This window comes from Cotesia typhae, unplaced genomic scaffold, assembly GCF_013202065.1.
Source record: "Cotesia typhae breed Kobodo isofemale line unplaced genomic scaffold, CoteBio_Ctyphae contig_413, whole genome shotgun sequence".
Taxonomy (NCBI): Eukaryota; Metazoa; Arthropoda; class Insecta; order Hymenoptera; family Braconidae; genus Cotesia; species Cotesia typhae.
Genome location: NW_027423750.1, coordinates 925,730 through 945,337, shown reverse-complemented (window position 1 = coordinate 945,337; position 19,608 = coordinate 925,730). Strand labels below are relative to the sequence as shown.

Here is a 19,608-nt window from a genome sequence, read left to right as displayed (position 1 = left end):
AGATAATTTCTCAATTATGTATCTAGAGATAGAGAATTTTCGAATGCAGTCAAAATACTTATAATAAATTGACTATCAATAGACAGATTTATAAATAAATCTACCTAAAAATTCAATAAAATTAAAATAATATTATTTAAAAAGGAAATATCTTGAAATATTCGATCGTATACTTGCATTAAATGTATAAAAGCGATGAGTTTTTTATATTTAAGCCCGTTTACATTAGTGCGTTTGGTATATTGCTTTTACCAAACTCGTTCGGCTGGTGACTTGTTCTCATCCGTTCCACCACCATCAGCGTTTTCTTTTCAAACTTGACTTGAATGCGTGCCACGAAATAACGTGCCTCAGAAAGAGCGTGCACCCGATGAATATTTCTTATTTCTTATATATCACTACTACTTCTTACTCATATACTCAAATATACACACTAGTGTCCTCTATCTCTTCAGACTCTTTAAAGTTACACGAAGTGGATGCATCCGTTATTAGGTAGTAAACTCCAGGGAATTAGGTATACTTTTACAAGTAATACGTTTTGTATTAATTTTTTAATTACGCTCAACTATAATTCAACTTTAATTGATTGTGTTACTCAATATTACAAAACAGTTTTACAATTATAGGTATATTTATAAATTTTTTTTTTTTGTAAGTTAAATTAATCATTAAATCTACAGAGCCAAAATTTTTAAATCAATTGTGTCAAATTTTGGATGATTACTAATATAAAAGCCCCAAGGGTCTAAATATTGACACCCTAAATTATTTTTAAATATATTTAATTATCTGCAATAAAAATAACTATCATATAAATTTTTATTAAATTCTAATTAATTAAAAAATTGAAAAAAAATTACTGTCAGTTGAAAATATTAAATATTAATTATTAAAAAAAAATAAAGTTAGCACTAGTTCATCAAACCAGCTTACGAGCGTCTATTTTCTTAACAACTTTGGTTAGAAAAGCATTTTTTTTTAAATGCCGAGTTTAAATTAATTTCTTCATCTAATTATATGATATTTTTTTTTTTCTTTAATTAACATTATATGAAAAATTTATAAAATTGAATAATCGAAATTAATTGTATGCTTTATAATATTTAAATAATGGGTGTCAATAACTAGTTGATAATTTTTAAGTTGAATCTCATATTGACAGCGCTATCACGCCTTTTTTGTTTTTTTACTTAAACCTAAAAAATTAACTGTAAGAGTTTGAACTCTTCTGATTAAATAAATTAATTTTTATATTTTTAAAAGTAATTAATCATTTATGGAAATTATTATTAATAAACTTTAATAATAACTTTCGATAAATAAGAATAAGCAGATGATTCGACGCATGCTTAGTATAGGTGTCAATAATTGGTGTATCCGGATACTTTATTTAATTATTTTAAATTAATTAATAAATATCAGTGATTATCATTTTAAAAAAAGAAATTGATTAGTAAAAACATTACTTGAGACATTACCACAAACAAAATTCAACGATATTGATATTTGATTGCTTAAAAAAAATTAAATTATAATTTTGTCTGTTATAGTGTCAATAATTATTAATAAATAAAAAGTTTTGAATTTTAAAGTTTAAATTCAAAATTATGGACCAATTCTTCTCGGAAAATTTATCTTAGACTTTTTTTTTAAAAAATTTTATTTTCTACAAAAAATGTTCTGATCAATTTTGTTCCATCTTCAAAATTTAAATTTAAGTTCTAAAAATAAAATTTTTAAATTTGTCCTTAGTTTTCAAAAGTTAAAAATTCCGATTTTGGGTAAAAAATTGAAAATAGACTTTCCAAATTTTATCAATAAAATTTTCACAACTCACGCATAATATATTCCTGTCATAAATTGCCCTCTAAAATTCAATAATCTGGTACAATGATCATTTGTCCATATTCATGTGGAATAATAAGTTACCATATTGATTTTCACACTAAAATACATACATCGTAACGGCATTATTGAGAGCATGCGTCCTAATACCTCATGAAATTTATTATCTTCACTTACAGATAAAAATAGTAAATTTTTTTTCTATTTAATTTTAGGCTAGCTTAGTGTGTCATTGAGATATTTTATTGTCGCTTTTAATGATAACGAAATGAATAATTAAGTGTTAAATAAAGGAAATCTTTCAATTAAGTTTAAACTCTGATCGCTCTGGTACTTAGTTACACTAATTACTAATCACATTACACAAAAGACAGTTAATCAATAGGTCGTTAGAATCGACCACGAATAATTTGATGTAAACCTCATAAAGGACTCGCAAACATGTTTAAGATTTAATTTTAATTTATAATTTCCTGAAGGTCAATAAATTTTGATGTCAATAAAATAATACTCGATTATAATCTCTTCTGAACAAACATAGATAAACAACAATTTTCTAAGTAGTCATAAAACTTTAGTCGTGGCTATTTAAAAGTTATTATTTAAGGTAAGGATTTGCGGTTAACCACAGCGGATGTTACCACGGACATATCTGGTTTGCAAATGGAAGCGTTACATGTGTGCATTAGTTGTATCTCCCAATGAGAATTGATCAGTACCATCTGCTTTAATTTATTTATTTTATATATTAATTACAATAATTTTATATCAATTTTCATAATTTTATCTCGTCTTATTTTTACTATCTTAATATTTGTGAATGAAAAATTTTTATTTTAAATTAAGAGTTTTATATAAACTAAAAATAAAGAAAAAAAATTCATTTTTTGTTACAGGTAAAAATGGGTTCCTGTGGCGCCGGTATTCATAATGACTCACGAACGAACAACTAAATGTAAGTAATAGTTAAAAAAAAAAAAAAAATACATTCTTTAATTTGTCAATTTAATAATTGTTTAAAAAAAAAAATGTATTGTACTAAAAAATTGATTTTAATATAAAATCATTTAATGAATATTTTGCAAAATAAAATTTGTAAAAATTATAAAGATTATATGTAAATATGACGAATTCTAAATAGTATAATTGAATGAAAGTGCATATAATTAATTAAATTAAAATAAGTTAAATAATTACTAAATAGTTAAGATTAATTAATGGTCTATTTAAAGAACTGCTAAAATTTCATTTTTAATTATTTTTTTTTATTAATAATTATTTAATTTTTTTTTGTGTGTAATTTTGAATTAAAAAAAAAATTTTTTTAGTATAAATTTAAATAATTAATTAATCAATAAAAATAGATTTTTATTATTTTCAGCTGAGATATACTCGATTAAATTTTTGAAGATTCTTCAATTTTTCATGATTATTTTTTTAAGGTAGTTTTCTTAGGATTTTTTTTTTTTTTTTTTTTTTTAATTTTGGCAGATTAATTGTTCATATAATTCTGCATTGATTGGCGCAATTTGAAATTTTTTGACCATCTAGTTTCAGAGATATTTAATTTCAAAGTTACCGAGTTTTGAACGCTCTTATACATTACACGGTATACGGGATATCCAAAAGTTTACCTACAAACATTTTTATATCTCAGAAACTTTTCTTAGGATTTTTTTAAAAAACTAGAGTAACGTTAATTAACAACTAAACAATTTTTTTAAAATAATTTCATTAATAATTACCACACAGTTTCACAGATATTTATTAATAAGTAATGAAAAATTTACCTAGACCAGAGTAGCCGAGGAAGGGATACGTTAATAAAGCTATGGCAACAACGCAAGTTTTGTGAGCCAAGAAAAAAATTTGAGACGCGTTAGCGCTGAAAAATTTGAAAAGTTTAATGTACGTCAGGTGTAATATTATAGTTATTAATTTTATTTATTTAAAAAAAAAAATAACAATGATTGCTTTATGAAAATAAGTATTTTTCTATATTTATTAAAAATTCAAAAAAGTTAACAATTTTAATTTAATAATTATATATTAATCTTTGATAAGTTATAAAAATAATAGTCAGATAAAATAATAAAAAATAGTAAAATTTAAAATCAGTTAATACATCAACACAAAAAATTTAATTACTGATTTTTTTGAAAAAACAAAATAATACTGTCAATTATTTTTTTTCAGACATTTTTTGAATTATTTATTTACTGAGTAAAAAAATAAATATTTACACATTTGCGAACAAAAAATTATGAAAATTAAGTTAGCCAAGATCTAAAAATTTTTAGAATTTTTTTTTTGTTAAAAAAAATTATTACAAAAATATTTTTTTTAAATTTCATTTGAAAAAAAAATTGAAAAACTGTCAGTGCAATTTTAAAAAAAATTTTTTTTTGTTTTAATTTAATTATTAAAAAAAATTAAAAACGTCGGCTAACTTTAAAATTATAATAAATTTTAATTTTTTTAATTTCATCTAAAATTTTTTAGGTAAAAAAATAATAATAAAAAATTGAAGATTTTTCAAGAATTGCATCGAGAATACCTCAGCTGAAAATAATAAATATCTATCTTTACAAATTAATTTATTAATTAATTTCTAAAAATTTTTAAATTGCAAAATTTAATTGTGAATTAAATATTAATGAAAAAAAAAATTTTTTTTAATTTCATTTTAATTAATATTTTTCATAAAATGTGTTCATAATTTAACAATCCTTTTTTTTATTTTTTTTTTTTCACACATTTTCGCATTTTTCAATTTTTTTTAATTATGTTTAAGTTAAAAAAAAAAAATAAATAAATAAAACAGTGAATAATTATGTAAATCTTGTATATACATAAATAACTGTAAAATATAATTTAAAAATTGAACGTGTATGGATTTTTTTTCTGTTTTAATATTATTAATGTAAATTATTGACAGAAAAACAATTTGTGCGAATAATAATATTAATATCGACATTTTAAAAATTTGTAGTGAATATAATATTAAACTATATTGAAAATAAATATCAAATGTGGATATAGATGCAAGCGATTTGCTGCAGGGTGCTTTACAAATCAATTTACATTAAAAAAAATTTTTTTTTTTTTAATTAATAATCAATAAATAAGTTGACAAAATTTTAAAAATAATTTTTTCAACTTAAAAAAAAATTTAAGTTAAATTTTTTTGTTAAAAAAAATTTTTTTTTTTTTTTTTGCTTAATATGTACAAGATATTTAAGAATAAATTAAAATACATTGCTAGGAAAACTATAACGACTGTATATCAACCGTCATCAATATATATATATATATATATATATATATATATATATATATATATATATATATATATATATATATATATATACTTATATTAAAAACGTAAATTCCATTGAATTTATGTAAATTTTTTTAGTTTAAAAATAGAAAATTTATAAGTGAAACTTAATGCTTTTTATACGAATTTTTAGTTGTTAAATACTGGTAATATTTAATAAATTAAGTGAAAAAAAAAATAATTAGATTAATCAAACAATAGATTAAATAATATTAGTAACATTTTACTAATATAATGTAAAACAATAAATATAAATTAAAAAAAAAAAAAAAAAAAAATGGGTGGTCAAGAGATTAAATAAAAAAATGTTAGTACGTAAAAAAAATGAAACGATTATTATTTATAATTTAAATGTCAGCTTTACAGTTTAGTTTTACTCAGCGCTATTTAACAACCTTAATTAATGTATTAAAACTAATTAATAAAGTTCATGTGAAGCGTGGAAATTTTAATTCTTTTAATATTTTTATTTTTAATCCATTTTTCCATATCCTTTTATTGTAAAAAAATTTATATATAATTATATGTATTTATATATATAGTTATATGTGTTTATATATAATTATATGTGATCATATATAATTATTTTTTTTACCTTTAAACAGGAAATTTAATTTTCTCTGTTATTAAAAGTAATTGCAAAATATAAAATTAAAAATTTTACTTTGCTTACAAACTAATAACATTTCCCGTTTTGGCTCTAATCCAATCATAGTAAATTCTAACATTGGTAAACAGCGTAGGAGAATGAGGAAACAGTGTACAATTCATTTTCCAGGACTTGATGCCCACCAGACGATCATCCAAGACCATCGGGCTGCCAAGATCAACAAAGCTACATGGATTTTCCGCAGTTTGTTGGCTTGAAACTGCACAAAATTGACCAGTGGGCATCGCAGTCAAAGAGTAGTAATATGCAAGGCACTGTTGATTGCCGATGGTCATCCATTGGTCAACTTTTCCTACTTCTGCAGTTTTGTTGTTGATGACACCGTATTCCCAACCTGAAACATCCACCTTTGTATCCAGAGTAACAGTCATCGGGCTGGAGATTTTTATCATTTTTGCAGGAACTAATCCGTAAAAAAAGAAACTATTTTCTATTTGCAGCAATCCAATGTCATTGATCGGCAAGTTGCATTCGTTTAATTTAAAGCCTTCATGGAATATATATTTTATAACTTTGTGGATATTAGTACTGTTGCTAGTTTTGGGATTTATTGACTGAACTGTGACCATTGACTTCATTGAGTCACAGTTAAAAATACACTGAGCTGAAGTTACCACCCAGTTATTGTGGATTATAGCTCCGTTGCAATAATGAACGTTTCGGATTCTAATGCTCACGTGCCAACCGGGTATTTCTTTTTTTATAATTGCAGTAGTTGCATTTTCGTAGAATTTAATGGGGTTTTGCACCACGTCATATTGTCTCGTATGAAATATCAATGCTGAAAAATAAATAGATAAATTATACTCATTATAATCTGGGATTATATCCAGCGTCATCTTAATTTTTCCATGTAATAATAAAAAAAAAAATATTTTTTAAAATTTAACTAGTAATTTTTTTTATATAATAATTTTTTAAAAAAAAAAAAAAAAAAAAAAAAAATTGATTTTTAATTTTTAAATGTCATCTCACTTTATATTATTTTGAAAATAAAATTAATGTAAATTTATATGCAATTAAAAATTAAAAAATTTAAGTATCAAGGATTTAGAAAAATAATTATGACATTATTAGCAGTCACTTCACCATTTAAAAAAACAATTTTTTAAAATTTCTGAATATCAATTTTTTTTTGCCGTAATTTATTTGTTAAAAAAAATTTTTTTTAAATACACAAATATCTGCTATATTTTTATTTAAAAATTTTATTTTTAAAATGTGTAACTTACCACTGACAGAAACGACGTACGTGAAGACAATCACTAACTTCAGTGTCATTTTTTTTAATTTTGTTGCTTGTCTAGAATAAGGTATGTCAGAATTGTTAGTGAATATCTTAATTATAAACAAGTTTATTATATTCAATAATGTTACTTACATTTTTAGAATAATTTCACAAGGAATTCCCTGAGTTAATGATTTTATGATGAGTTACTTCTGAGAAAATGGGTAAAAAATAAAATTGAAAAAATATGTGAGAGAGAGAAGAAGCTGATAATTAATTTATTGAGTGCTTCATATCAATGACATTTAACCTTTTTCTATTTATGTAATCTTTTTACGTTTAATGTAAAATTTAAATTTATCCATAATAACATTTTTATTGTCTCTTCTTCTTATGCTTTGCAGTGCCAAAATGATGTATAAATTTTTTTTTTTTTATAATTATTTTTGTAATTAATTTATTAAAAAAATTTTTAAAATTGACAGCTGACCGTTAACTTCAGTACTATTTTATTTGTAAGTACCATTTTATTTGAAATTAATTTGTAAAAAAATATTTTTTAAATTAAGGGGGATAGCCACTGTAAAATTTCGGAAAAAAATTTTTTTTTTTTTTCATTAAACTGAAGTTTATATATTCAAAATTATGTATTTCAAATTTTATAGAAAAATTCCGAATAGTTTTCGAGTTATAGTCATTTTTATAAGAGCGCGTCGATTGACCGTTTTACGCGCGGCGCTTCGACGAAAACGTCGCCTGCTCGCTCCGTCTTTGATTCGTACGGGTTGGCGATTGTTTTCCCTCACGATTGTCAACCGTTACAATTATTTGACTTTTAACGTATATTTTTTCTTATTGTTGAGATACTGTACCTCATAGTTTAGTTGTTTTGTATGAATACACACTCGTTCTTTAATTTATTGAGTTTCTTAGTGTACTCGTTATTGTTTACTTACTTATTTTTTTAAATCTTCTGATCTTTTTTTTTTTGTTTATTTAACAAAAAAATTTGTTAAATAATGGATCGTAAACAAAGTAAAGTTATTAAAAACGAAAGAAAACTGCCAAACGACAGGAAAAAATTTAATCGACCGCTCAACAGATATGAAACTGAAAAAATACTGGCTCTCAACGACGTGATAGTGCTTCCAAGAGGAAATTATCACAAAAATCTGATTGTACAATTGATTCGAGTATTAGCTACAAAATTATAAATTTTTTTCGATATTTAATTTACTAAGTGGCTGTGTATCGTGTAAAAAGTGTGGTGGTGATGTAAACTTTACTGAGACAAGTATTCGAGGATTAGGTTTTAAACTAGTTGTGAATTGCAAAAATGTGATCCAGTTTTGATAAATTCATGTCCACTCATCAAGAATGCGTATGAAATTAATCGCCGTTTCATCTTTGCAATGCGGATAATTGGTATTGGGTTATCTGGAGCTGAAAGATTTTGTGCTTTCATGGATTTACCACGACCAATGTTCCATAGCTTTTACGATCGTCTGGTCACACAAATCAGAAATGCAGCTAGAAACTGTTGTGATTTAGTGTTGAAAAAAGCTGCTAAAGAAGAAATCCAAGAAACCTGCAAGCATTTAAAATCCAATGACATTCCTGGAATTTCTGTCTCCGGTGACGGTAGTTGGAAGAAAAGAGGGTTTAAATCTTCATTTGGTATATCTTCTCTAATTGGTTACTTCACTGGCAAAATCGTAGATGTAAGTATGAAATCCAGTTATTGTAAGATGTGTGCGCTAATGAGCTCAAAAAAGGAACAGCTGAATACGATCAATTTATGCAAGACCATGCTCTAGACTGTCCAATAAACCATGAAAATTCTTCTGGACAAATGGAGGTAGATGGAATAAAAGAGATGTTTATGCGATCAGAGTTATTACATAACGTTAAGTATGTAAACTATATAGGTGATGGTGACACTAAAACGTATAAAAATATTTGTGATGCTAAACCGTATGGGGACATGGTGAAGATAAAAAAAAGGAATGTATTAATCACGTGCAAAAACGAATGGGCAGTCGACTAAGGGCTTTGAAGAAGCAACGAACTAACAAGAAGACAAAAACAGGAAAAGAAGAAAATACACAGAAAAGTTTAGGTGGGAAAGGTCGATTAACGGACAAAGCAATTAATGAATTTACAAAGTATTATGGTTTAGCAATCAGACGTCATTCTAATGATGTTGATGAGATGTATAATGCTATTTGGCAAACATTTTATCACAAGTTTTCATCACCCGAAGATCCGCAGCATTTTCTTTGTCCTGAAGGTGCAAATTCGTGGTGTCAATTTCAAAAAGCTGTGGCAACAAATACTTTGGACTCATTAGTTGAAAAACCACCACTTCCTGCAGATATTGCGGAAGCTTTAATACCGATTTATGAAGATCTATCGAATCCAGAGTTATTGGAACGATGTGTCGGTGGGTTTACACAAAATAATAATGAAAGCTTCAATGCATTAGTGTGGCAGCTCGCCCCAAAAACAAATTCTTCTTATTCCCTTATTGTTGAAATAGCTTTATATATTTCAACAATTACATTCAATGATGGGGCTCTAGCAACTCTGAAGATATTAGAGAATCTCGATGTTAAAGTAGGACCAACACTCTACTCATACTGCGCTGAGCGCGACGCTACTCGGGTTAAAGCTGCTGAAAGCCGCATGGAAACGGCCAGTAAAAAATAAAAAAGTCAAGGTCAATACTAAAGATAAGGAGGAAGAACCCTCATATGGCCCAGGACTTGATAGTTTGATGTGAGTATGAATATTTTGTGAAAGACTAGATTTTAAAGTTGCGAGAATCTTCTTAAAACTTTACTCGCGTTTTTCTCAAAACGACTTTTTCAAACTTTCCGGTACTGTAACTTTCGTAAATATGAACCGATTCTCAATTTTTTTGTTTCCCCGTATTCGTCTACTTAGTGGCTATCGTCGCACGTAGGGGATTTTGAAAATTTTAATTTTTAAGATTTTTAAGGCTGTTTGAGTCCAAAAAATGAGGAAAAAAGACGAAAAAATTTTCAATATGGCGCCATTTTTTCTCAAATCAAAATTTTCAAAATCCCCTACGTGCGACGATAGCGACATTCCTATAGATTAAAATGCCGTTTGGTTTTTTTGTTTCAGATAATCCGTTTTTGAGTTACAGTACCGGCAATGGAGGGGGAAATTTTTTTGGTGCTCTACAAAAATGTTTATAACTTTGTGATAACAAAATATTTTTGAATAAAAATTTAGGAGAATTATCCTCAACATATACTTTATAAAACAAAAAAAACCCGATCCCCAAATTCCTTTATTATCCTAGTAAAAAAAATTCCCGAAAATTGCCTATTTTTTCCAGCGTCACAGTGGCTATCCCCCTTAACAGCTGGCCGCTAACTTCAGTACTATCGGCTAATATTTCTAGTAACTTTAGTTGCGGATTGAGGGAAGACTAAAAGCCATTCTAACTGTCAGTAAAATGGCGGTCACTTGGCCATTATTGTTAATAATCTGTATATTGACTAAATACCGTATCAATAATAAAATAAACGTCATGTCATAGAGAATGATAAGATTTAAAAAATCACGGTCGTTTGAAATCGTACTTATCACTGTAAAAATAAATGACCTCGATGAACTAAAGTGTCTTACACTTGCAAGCAAATTAATTTTTTTACTGTCAAGTATATTATTTTTAAGCCTTGGATATTTATTTTATTAATCAGCTTATTCTTGTGGCATTTAAGGTTAGATGTCTGTAACTATAATAACTATGCTTTGTAAACTTTGTAAACACAGAGTTAAAAAGTTTAAAAATTAAATATTTATTATTTCATTATTTTTATTGTAATGACGGTTTTTGTCAGCTGTTTTCGACGAGATGCAGGAAGTAATTATTTTATTATTATTTTTTTTTAATATTTAATTACAATTGTGATAGATTTAATTTATATATTTAGACATTTGATAATTTTTAGAATTTTTTGACAAATTTTATTTTTAAAATTCCATTTTTGGAAATTAAAAAATTAAAAATGTCATTTTTTAAAAATTATATTAAATATAGCTGTCACTTGTCCAATTTTTAATTTTATTTAACAATTAAATTAACTCTAAAAAATTGCATTTTTAATTTTTTTTTTAATTTTTTTTGCCACAATTTATTTGTTAAAAAAATTTCTAAAAATTATTGAATATCTGCTAAATTAATTTTGATTAAAAAAAAAAAAACAATTTTCTAGGCTTAGTTTATTTTCTAAAAATAAAAAAAAAAAAATTGTCAAGTGTCTACTAATTTTAGTGTCCGTAAAAAAAAAAATATATATATATATATATATATATATATATATATATATATATATATATATATATATATATATATATATATATATATTTTTTTTTATAAATTAAAATTAATTTTAGATAATTTTTTATGTTACAGGAATTTTATTAAGCTTGCAAACGTTTTCCAAAAATTCATTAAATTTATCAATTATGAGGCATCAATCGAGTAGCTTGGTACCTGAACGAGTACTAATTGTATCAAAAGTTTCAAGATATCAATTTGAACGTTCTCAAGAGCCTGATATTGATGACGGGGAATTTAAATCCCGCTTATTGGATCGCGGAGCTAATTATGACAGCATGTTAGCAAGTCATGAGAAAAATAAAATTGTCGAAAGGAAGCTTGTTGATACTTTGAAGAAGAATAATATTAATTATCAAATAACAGATAGGTAGTTGTAATTACTAGGGCCAAAAATAATTTTAAAATGTTAATAATTAATTTTAATTCTTTTTTTATCAGTCTAAAAATTATTATTATTAAGCTCAAGATTTTTGCCGAAAATATTAGTCTTGGAAAAAAATTCTGACAATTATAATTTAATTTTTTTTTTTAGGTTCACTATTAGAAAAGCAGATTTTGACTGGGCTGATTTGGTGATAGCTATCGGCGGTGACGGGACATTTTTACTCGGCGCCAATTTTATAATGGACAACAAAAAGCCAATTTTAGGAATAAATTCCGACCCAGATTCATCGGAAGGATATCTAATGTTACATCGACGCTACACAGATGATATTCCGAAGATTTTTGAGCTATTAAACGCTGGAGACTATGAATTTGTAATGAGAACTAGAATTAGAGTTACTCTTCAGGGAGAAAAGTGTAAAATTTGGCAGCAGCCGTTTCATATGCACGAAAAAAATCAAATTCCTGGGTATGAAAATTATCAAGCTGATTGTAATAAAGAATTAGAGTCTGATGGTAGGAAATTTCATCAGCGAAAGTTACCTTGGCTTGCATTGAATGAAGTAAGGAATAATATAAATATTTAATAATTAATTTAGCATATTTATACAACATGTCAGAAATTAGATCAAGGTGGATTAATAATATATATTAAAAAAAAAAAAAAAACTATCATTAAAAAATTATTAAATATTTTTAACAAGTCGCTAAAATATTTATTTAAATTTTTAATTTAATAATTAAATTTTTTAAATTGAAAAAATAAATTTTTAAAATTATTTTTAGGTATTTATTGGAGAAGCATTATCAGCTAAAACAAGTTTATTAGAAATACGTATGGATGATGAAGAAAACTACCATAAATTTAAGAGTTCTGGAATATGTATAAGCACTGGAACAGGTTCAAGTTCTTGGTACAAAGCAATTAATAGCTTAACACCACAAATTGTCAAGGAAGTTTTAAATGTTTCGACATTGAATAATAAATACACTGACAAAGAAATTAAAAAAATTTCTAATGATTATAATAATAGGCTACAATTTAAATTAGGTATTATTTTATTATAAAAATAATACTGAAGTTAGCTGACAATTTTTTTTAATTCTTAATAATTAAAAAAAATTTTTTTTAATTTTTTTTAATTTTTACATGGGGAATTTTTTTAATAATTTTTTTTTATAATAATTTGATGGCTATAAAATAACATATTAAAAATTTTTTTATGTCTGTTAACTTCAGTATCATTAAAAAATTTAATACCTATTTAAAAAAACATTTTAATTTTTTTTTCAGATGATACGCAAATTAGTTATGCCATTAGAGACATTATCTTAAACGAAATATGGCCATTACCAAAAACAATGAAACCTCGTGGATTTTGTAATCGTTTGACAATAAGATCTCATTGCTACGATGGAGGATTGGTGTTGGATGGCGGTATAGGAGTACCATTCAATATTGCCACCATAGCTCTTCTTGAGACCAATCCCGATGATGCGCTTAGGACAATTAAATTTTTTTAATATATTCCAATTAGAGAAATTCAATTGATTTTATCTCGCATAAAAATCAACTTTGTAAAACTTGAGAATTATTATTGATATTTTAACACTTAAATATTTTTTTTATTAACAAATGTACTTGATATATTAATTGTATTAATTACATTTGCCCTATAAATTGAAAGGTTAATTTAAAAATCGATAAAGTGACTTAAAGTTATTAAGTAGTGTCGTTATTAACGAGTTGATAAATGTCAATATTAATTCTTAAGTTTTACTGAATCTCTATTATTTACATTCATTATTTAAACAAGGGCATCATATATTATATTATAAAAAAAATTATTTTATTTGACATATATAATTATTTTTTAACTAAATAAATATATTTTTTCATAAATTTAAAAATTTTTAAAATAGTTTTTTTAAATAAAAATTAATTTACCAGATATTTGATAATTTTTTTAATAAATAAATTATAATAAAAAATTGACATTTATAAATTAAAAAATAAAAATACAATTTTTTTTAAATATTTTAATTTTTTTTTTTAAATTCAAAATTTTCCCGGGAAAATTGCCGCGCAGTCGATACTTTAAATTATTAATTCAGCTTCTATTTTTCTCCACCAGAGGCATAACCATAAAAAAAAAAAAATACAAAAAATAACATAATAAACGCCACTCAGCCACTCAGCATTATTCACGAAAACATTGCATAGGTTTATATCGGTGTGTTGTCAGAATGATAAAATATTTATTAATGTTGTTTATAAGTTGATAAATGCTAATAACAGTTAATATATCCTTAAAATTATTGAATTTACACAATTTAATATAAACATATGATTTAATGAAATATATTTAATTAAATGGATAATAACAGTGTAATGTAAATAATAATCAACTTGAAACATTTTTTATAACCATTTACTCACCATAATTCATTCAAAAAACTTTTCAAGGTAACAATTTATTTATTTTTTTTATATGTAGAGTAACAATGACAACTTTTTGATAAATTAACAAAAATTAGAATAATTAAAATGACACTGAGGTTAGCAAACAGTAAATATTTTTTTTATAAATTTGTAACAATTATATTTTTATAAAAAAAAAATTTAATTAATAAAAATAATTTTAAAAAATTAATTCAATTAAAATAAATTCCAAATGTGAAAATTAATAAAAATTACAAGTGAAAATTTTTAGAAGCATTTTTTTATTATTTTTTTTTTTCTTAATAATTAAATTAGAACAAAGAAATATTTTTAAAAAATTGCATGTGTAATTTTTAAAATTTTCTACATGTGAAATTTTTTTTTAAATAATTTTTTAATAAAAAAAAAAATTCTAAAAATTTTTATGCAATTTTTAAAAAATATTTCTTTTAAATAAAAATTATATTTTACAGATTTTTATAAAAAATTCTTGAGCCATGTAATTATAAAATCACATGCATAGTAACCAAGTAAACAACAATTTAAAATAAAATACCTGGAGTTAAAATAAAGAGGAAGAAAATGATGACAGAGGAGGATCGACAACTCCGTGCAGCAGCTGAAAATTTTTTAAATGGCTCACTGCAATCCCAACGAAGTGGTTCCTATACACAAAGAAGTGTCAGCAGCATTAATCGGGATTATGTTATTAGTGAGGATTTAATTGCTGGCGCTCGGTATAATGGAAGGATGTCGGGGGTCAGAAGATTTTTTTGTTTGCTAGTAACGTTCGATTTACTATTTACATGCCTTATGTGGTTGATTTGTACAACGGTTTGTTTATTATTATTATTATTATTTTTTTTTTTTTTTAATTGTTATTAATTGTTAAAAATAATTAAAAATTTTTTTTTTGTTTTTTTAGATAGCAGGTGAGAATATTACAACTGCGTTTGTGGAACAAGTTCTTCATTATACTATTTCTACGTCACTTTTTGATATAATTGTAAGTAATTATCAATTTAGTAATTTTAGTATAAAAAAAATTTTTCAAAATTTAATTTTATAAAATTCTTTAGGATTAATAATTTCATCGTAATTTCAATAGTAAGATTTATAGTTATAAAAAAATTTTAATCTTTAATTATAAATCTTAATTTTTGAATTACAACAAAATTTTTTTTTTTTTTTTTAAATCAAAAAAAAATTTTTTTTTACAAAATTAAATTTTGAACAATTTTTTTTTTAACCAATTGAAAAATTTGACCCTACTTATCATAATAAATATTTTTTATAGCCAGTAAAAAAATATAAAATTTTTTATTTTTTATTAATAACTCTACGTTTGTATTATTAATATTAATCGATAATAATTTAATTTAATTTTAGATGGCAGCAGTATTACGATTCACAATATTACTATTATTTTATGGACTACTGCAAATAAACCACTGGTCAATGGTTGCGGTAAGTTCACAACTAGCTTTAAAATAAATATTCTAAAAATTTAAATTAATTATATTGATGAGATATTTGATATTTAATTAACTTAGTTAACAACTGCCCTTACTTGTGCCTTCCTTGGAGCTAAAGCTTATTTTTTTAATGTAAGTATTTTAGAATAATCAAAAAAAAAAATTGTCAGAATTATTTACTAAAATTTTATTTCAGTGGAATGCAGTTTCACAACCTGGCTTTCAGGCTCTTTTAATTTTAACGTCATTTGTAATAGCGTGGGGTGAAGCTTGGTACTTTGACTCTCGTGTTGTACCGCAAGAAATTCAAGCACACGATTGGTTCATAAGTAAATTAATTTTTTTTTTATTTTAATATTACTGACTTGAAATTAAAAATTTTTTTTTTTTTTGATAAAAATTTTTTTTAATTAATTAAAAAATTTTTTTATTTAATTATTAATTTTTTTTAAATTAATTAAAAATTTTTTTTCTTTAATTATTAAATAATATTTAATTAATAGACTCAATTGACAATGAAAGAGCGCCTTTACTTCGTCAAGTCTTGGAAAATGCACCAAGTCGTATGGCTGAGAGCGTGGGGAATTTTTTTACTCCATTAGATTCGCCTAATCATTCAGACACAGAAGAAGATACTTCAAAGCCACCTTCTTCATCTATTTCAGACGATGAATTTTTTAATGTTATATCAAATTTACCAAATTTATCACAAGATAAGGTAAAATATTTTTTTTAACTTTATATTAATTAATTAAAATTTTTTTCAAATGAATTTAAATTAATTAAAAATTTTATTGCTTAAATTTTAAAATAATTATTAAAAATTTCAAATTTTTTTAATTATGGCCAAAATATTGTTCGTAAAAAAAAAATTTATTTTTAATAAAAATTGTTCAAAATTTAATTATACAAAAATTATCTCTCAGGACCAATTAGCAAAAATTTAGATCAAATTTTAAATGAATTAATTTTGCTTTATTAATATGAACTACTAACATCCAAACTTAATGTATAGGTACCGTAAATCCAATAATAAGTGATAGTATAATCTCTGGTTGCTAATGGTCTCATAAGTAAAGCTTATATCGACGTAGTCTGCCTTAGATATTATCTTACTATTAATACAAGTAAAGCCAAATCACTGCAGTGGTCCACTGGACAAACTTGATAAAGTCAATAGTGCATATTTGCTGCTATAACTTACTTCTATGCATCGCAAATGCGATCTGAATTATAATTTATTTTTAATTTTAATGATTAAATTATTTAAATTTTTTAAGTTAAATTTTGATTTTTTTTAGATTGAAGAATACAAAAAAAAAGCATCATTGCTAATTGACCAATCTTATAATCTTTTACTCTCAAAAGATTGGCAAAGATTAAGTACAACAGATGAAGGAGATATTATTTCTGTAATGAGTCGGCCTTCTGGAAAAGTTTTAAAAATTGAGGTAATTTTTATAAAAAAAATTTTTTTTACTTTTAATTAATTAAAAAAAATTTTTTTTTTTAGGGAATAATAAACGTATCAGCCAGCAGTCTTATAGATTGTTTACATAATAATATTGAAGATGTAGCATCGTGGAATAAAGATGTGTCTGTAGTACAAAAAATTCAGGTAATTTTTAAATAAAAATTAATTATAAAAATTGAGTTAACCGACATCTAAAAATTAAAAAAATTTTTTTCTATTAAAAAAATCATTAAAGAAAAATAAAAAAAAAATTTTGAAAAATTATGGATGCAATTTTTAAAAAATATTTTTTATTTTTAATTTAATAAATAAAAAATTAATAATGTCGACTAACTTTATTATTATAAATTAATTTAGTAAATAGTTGATAATTAAAAAAATTTTTTTTAACAAATAAATTGTGACAAAAAAAAAATTGATATTTAGAAATTTTTTAAAAATTAAGAATGCAATTTTTTTAAAATAATTTTTTGGACCAAATTTATTTGTTAAAAAAAAATTGACAAGTTTATTAATATTTTTTATTTTCAATAGACTATAGATTTAAACACAGATATTGTTTACCAAGCAACAAAAAGCTATGGTGCTGGTTTCATTGGCCCAAGGGATTTTGTTACACTACGACATCGTAATAAATGCGGAAAATATTATATGAGTAGTGGAATTTCTATACATATTAATCTACCGATTCGTAAAAATCATATACGGTAATTATTTAATTTTTATAACTATTTAAAATAATATATTTATCATCCGTAAATGTTAAAAATTTAATAATGTAATTTTTAAAGTAATTAAATTATTTCTTTAAATTTTTACAAAATTATAGATGATAAATTAATACTTAATAATTTTTATTACATTTTTTTATCAAATTTTTTTATGATAAAATAAATAATTAAAAAAAAAATTTGTATTTTTTCTAGAGCTGAAAACACTATTGTCTGCTTAGCAGCAGAACCAATAAATTCAAATGGTGATAATAGTGACCTTCAATGTCGAGTAATTTGGATACTTCATCTAGATTTAAAAGGCTGGATTCCACAAAGAGTTATTGACAACTCTATTGCGACTATGCTTGAAAAAATGATTAAATCAATTCGGTCTTATGTTTATCAATTATTCCTTAATTCTGGATAATTGTTTATTTTTAATTTACCAAAAAAAAAAAAAAAAAAAATTAATTATTTTATTTTTAATAAAATAATTAATTGTAATAACTTGAGAAAAACTGTTCAGTTGAACAAAATTACTGAAAGATTGTACATAATAATTTTTAACTAAAAAAAAAATTATATGTAATATAAAAAATGTGCATTTATCTTTAAAACTAAATAATACAAACAATTTTGTATTATTCAGTTAAAAATTTTTTATTTCATAATTTTAAGATTTTTTTTTTAATTGTTTAAAATCAAAAAAAGTAATTAAAGTGTTGTAAGACGAGAGTGTTGTCCTTAGAAATTTAAATAGCGATTTCATTATCTTTAAAACTTGCGGAACAAATATATAAGTCTTAAAATTTTTAAGGATCAAGTATTTTAATATTTAATTGTAATTTATTAAAAATAATTTCATAAAAAATTTTTAAATTTAAATTTTGTATTGGATTTGATGATAAATATTTAAATAATATTAAACTTATGTTTTTTATATATATTATATAAGATCAAATGATAAATAAATAGTGATTGTTATTAAAAATATTTTAATTTGTATTAAGGGGGTAATATGGGTTTCCCCCGGGAAAAAATTCTATTTTCAAAAATTTTTTTTTTAATTTAGTTTTAAAATATGTGATGCGAATATGTGATAATAAAACTTATTTCTAACTTTATAATTTATCAAAAAAAACTTTTTATTCACCAGATCGATGACCAGAGTTTCGGTACTTATGGAAAACAATAAAGAAAGAGATATGACCTGGAAATTGCAACCAGAATATTTAGAAACTAAATTAAAGTTTTTGAAAATTTTATTTTTACGTGTTTAAAGTTTATAATCAATTTTAAAATTTTCTTTAATAAATAACAACTAAATTTGTAATTTTATCTTTTAGAATTTTTATAAGTGTCTTATAATTTTTCCAATAAAAACAATTGCATAAAAATTTTTAGATTTTTTTTTTTATTAAAAAATTATTTAAAAAAAATTTCACATGCAATTTTTTAAAAATAGTTTTTTGTTCTAATTTAATTATTAAAAAAAAAAAAATAATAAAAAAATGCTTCTAAAAATTTTTACTTGTAATTTTTATTAATTTTCACAAGTCAAATTTTTTAATAATTTAATTGATGGAAATTTTTATAAATTTTTTCACATGTAAAAAACATGAAAAACTATAAGTGCAATTTTTTATGACATTAAA

General features: G+C 23.4%; 4 protein-coding genes across 4 annotated transcripts; 3 read left to right on the top strand and 1 right to left on the bottom strand.

Moving 5' to 3' along the window:
• Nucleotides 1-5,770: 5,770 nt before the first annotated feature.
• Nucleotides 5,771-7,298, bottom strand: LOC141527912 (transmembrane protease serine 11D-like). Its single transcript, XM_074243660.1, has 3 exons — nt 7,240-7,298; nt 7,091-7,161; nt 5,771-6,639 (listed from the first exon to the last, which is right to left on the bottom strand). The coding sequence occupies exons 2-3, from the start codon at nt 7,137-7,139 to the stop codon at nt 5,858-5,860; spliced, it is 831 nt and encodes a 276-aa protein (XP_074099761.1). The 5' UTR covers nt 7,140-7,161; nt 7,240-7,298; the 3' UTR covers nt 5,771-5,857.
• Nucleotides 7,299-9,117: 1,819 nt separating this feature from the next.
• LOC141527817 (uncharacterized) lies at nt 9,118-10,411 on the top strand. The gene is made up of 2 exons (XM_074243481.1): nt 9,118-9,864; nt 10,237-10,411. Exon 1 carries the CDS (start codon nt 9,118-9,120, stop codon nt 9,793-9,795), a length of 678 nt encoding a protein of 225 aa, XP_074099582.1. The 3' UTR covers nt 9,796-9,864; nt 10,237-10,411.
• A 229-nt stretch (nt 10,412-10,640) lies between these two features.
• Nucleotides 10,641-13,466, top strand: LOC141527837 (NAD kinase 2, mitochondrial). The gene is made up of 5 exons (XM_074243526.1): nt 10,641-10,984; nt 11,537-11,831; nt 11,997-12,411; nt 12,635-12,899; nt 13,143-13,466. Exons 1-5 carry the CDS (start codon nt 10,945-10,947, stop codon nt 13,370-13,372), a joined length of 1,245 nt encoding a protein of 414 aa, XP_074099627.1. The 5' UTR covers nt 10,641-10,944; the 3' UTR covers nt 13,373-13,466.
• A 577-nt stretch (nt 13,467-14,043) lies between these two features.
• On the top strand, nt 14,044-19,338 carry Start1 (Steroidogenic acute regulatory protein-like). The gene is made up of 11 exons (XM_074243659.1): nt 14,044-14,315; nt 14,765-15,125; nt 15,217-15,297; nt 15,681-15,758; nt 15,845-15,898; nt 15,963-16,095; nt 16,270-16,484; nt 17,068-17,217; nt 17,280-17,384; nt 17,775-17,947; nt 18,167-19,338. Exons 2-11 carry the CDS (start codon nt 14,874-14,876, stop codon nt 18,378-18,380), a joined length of 1,455 nt encoding a protein of 484 aa, XP_074099760.1. The 5' UTR covers nt 14,044-14,315; nt 14,765-14,873; the 3' UTR covers nt 18,381-19,338.
• The last annotated feature ends 270 nt before the right edge of the window (nt 19,339-19,608 follow it).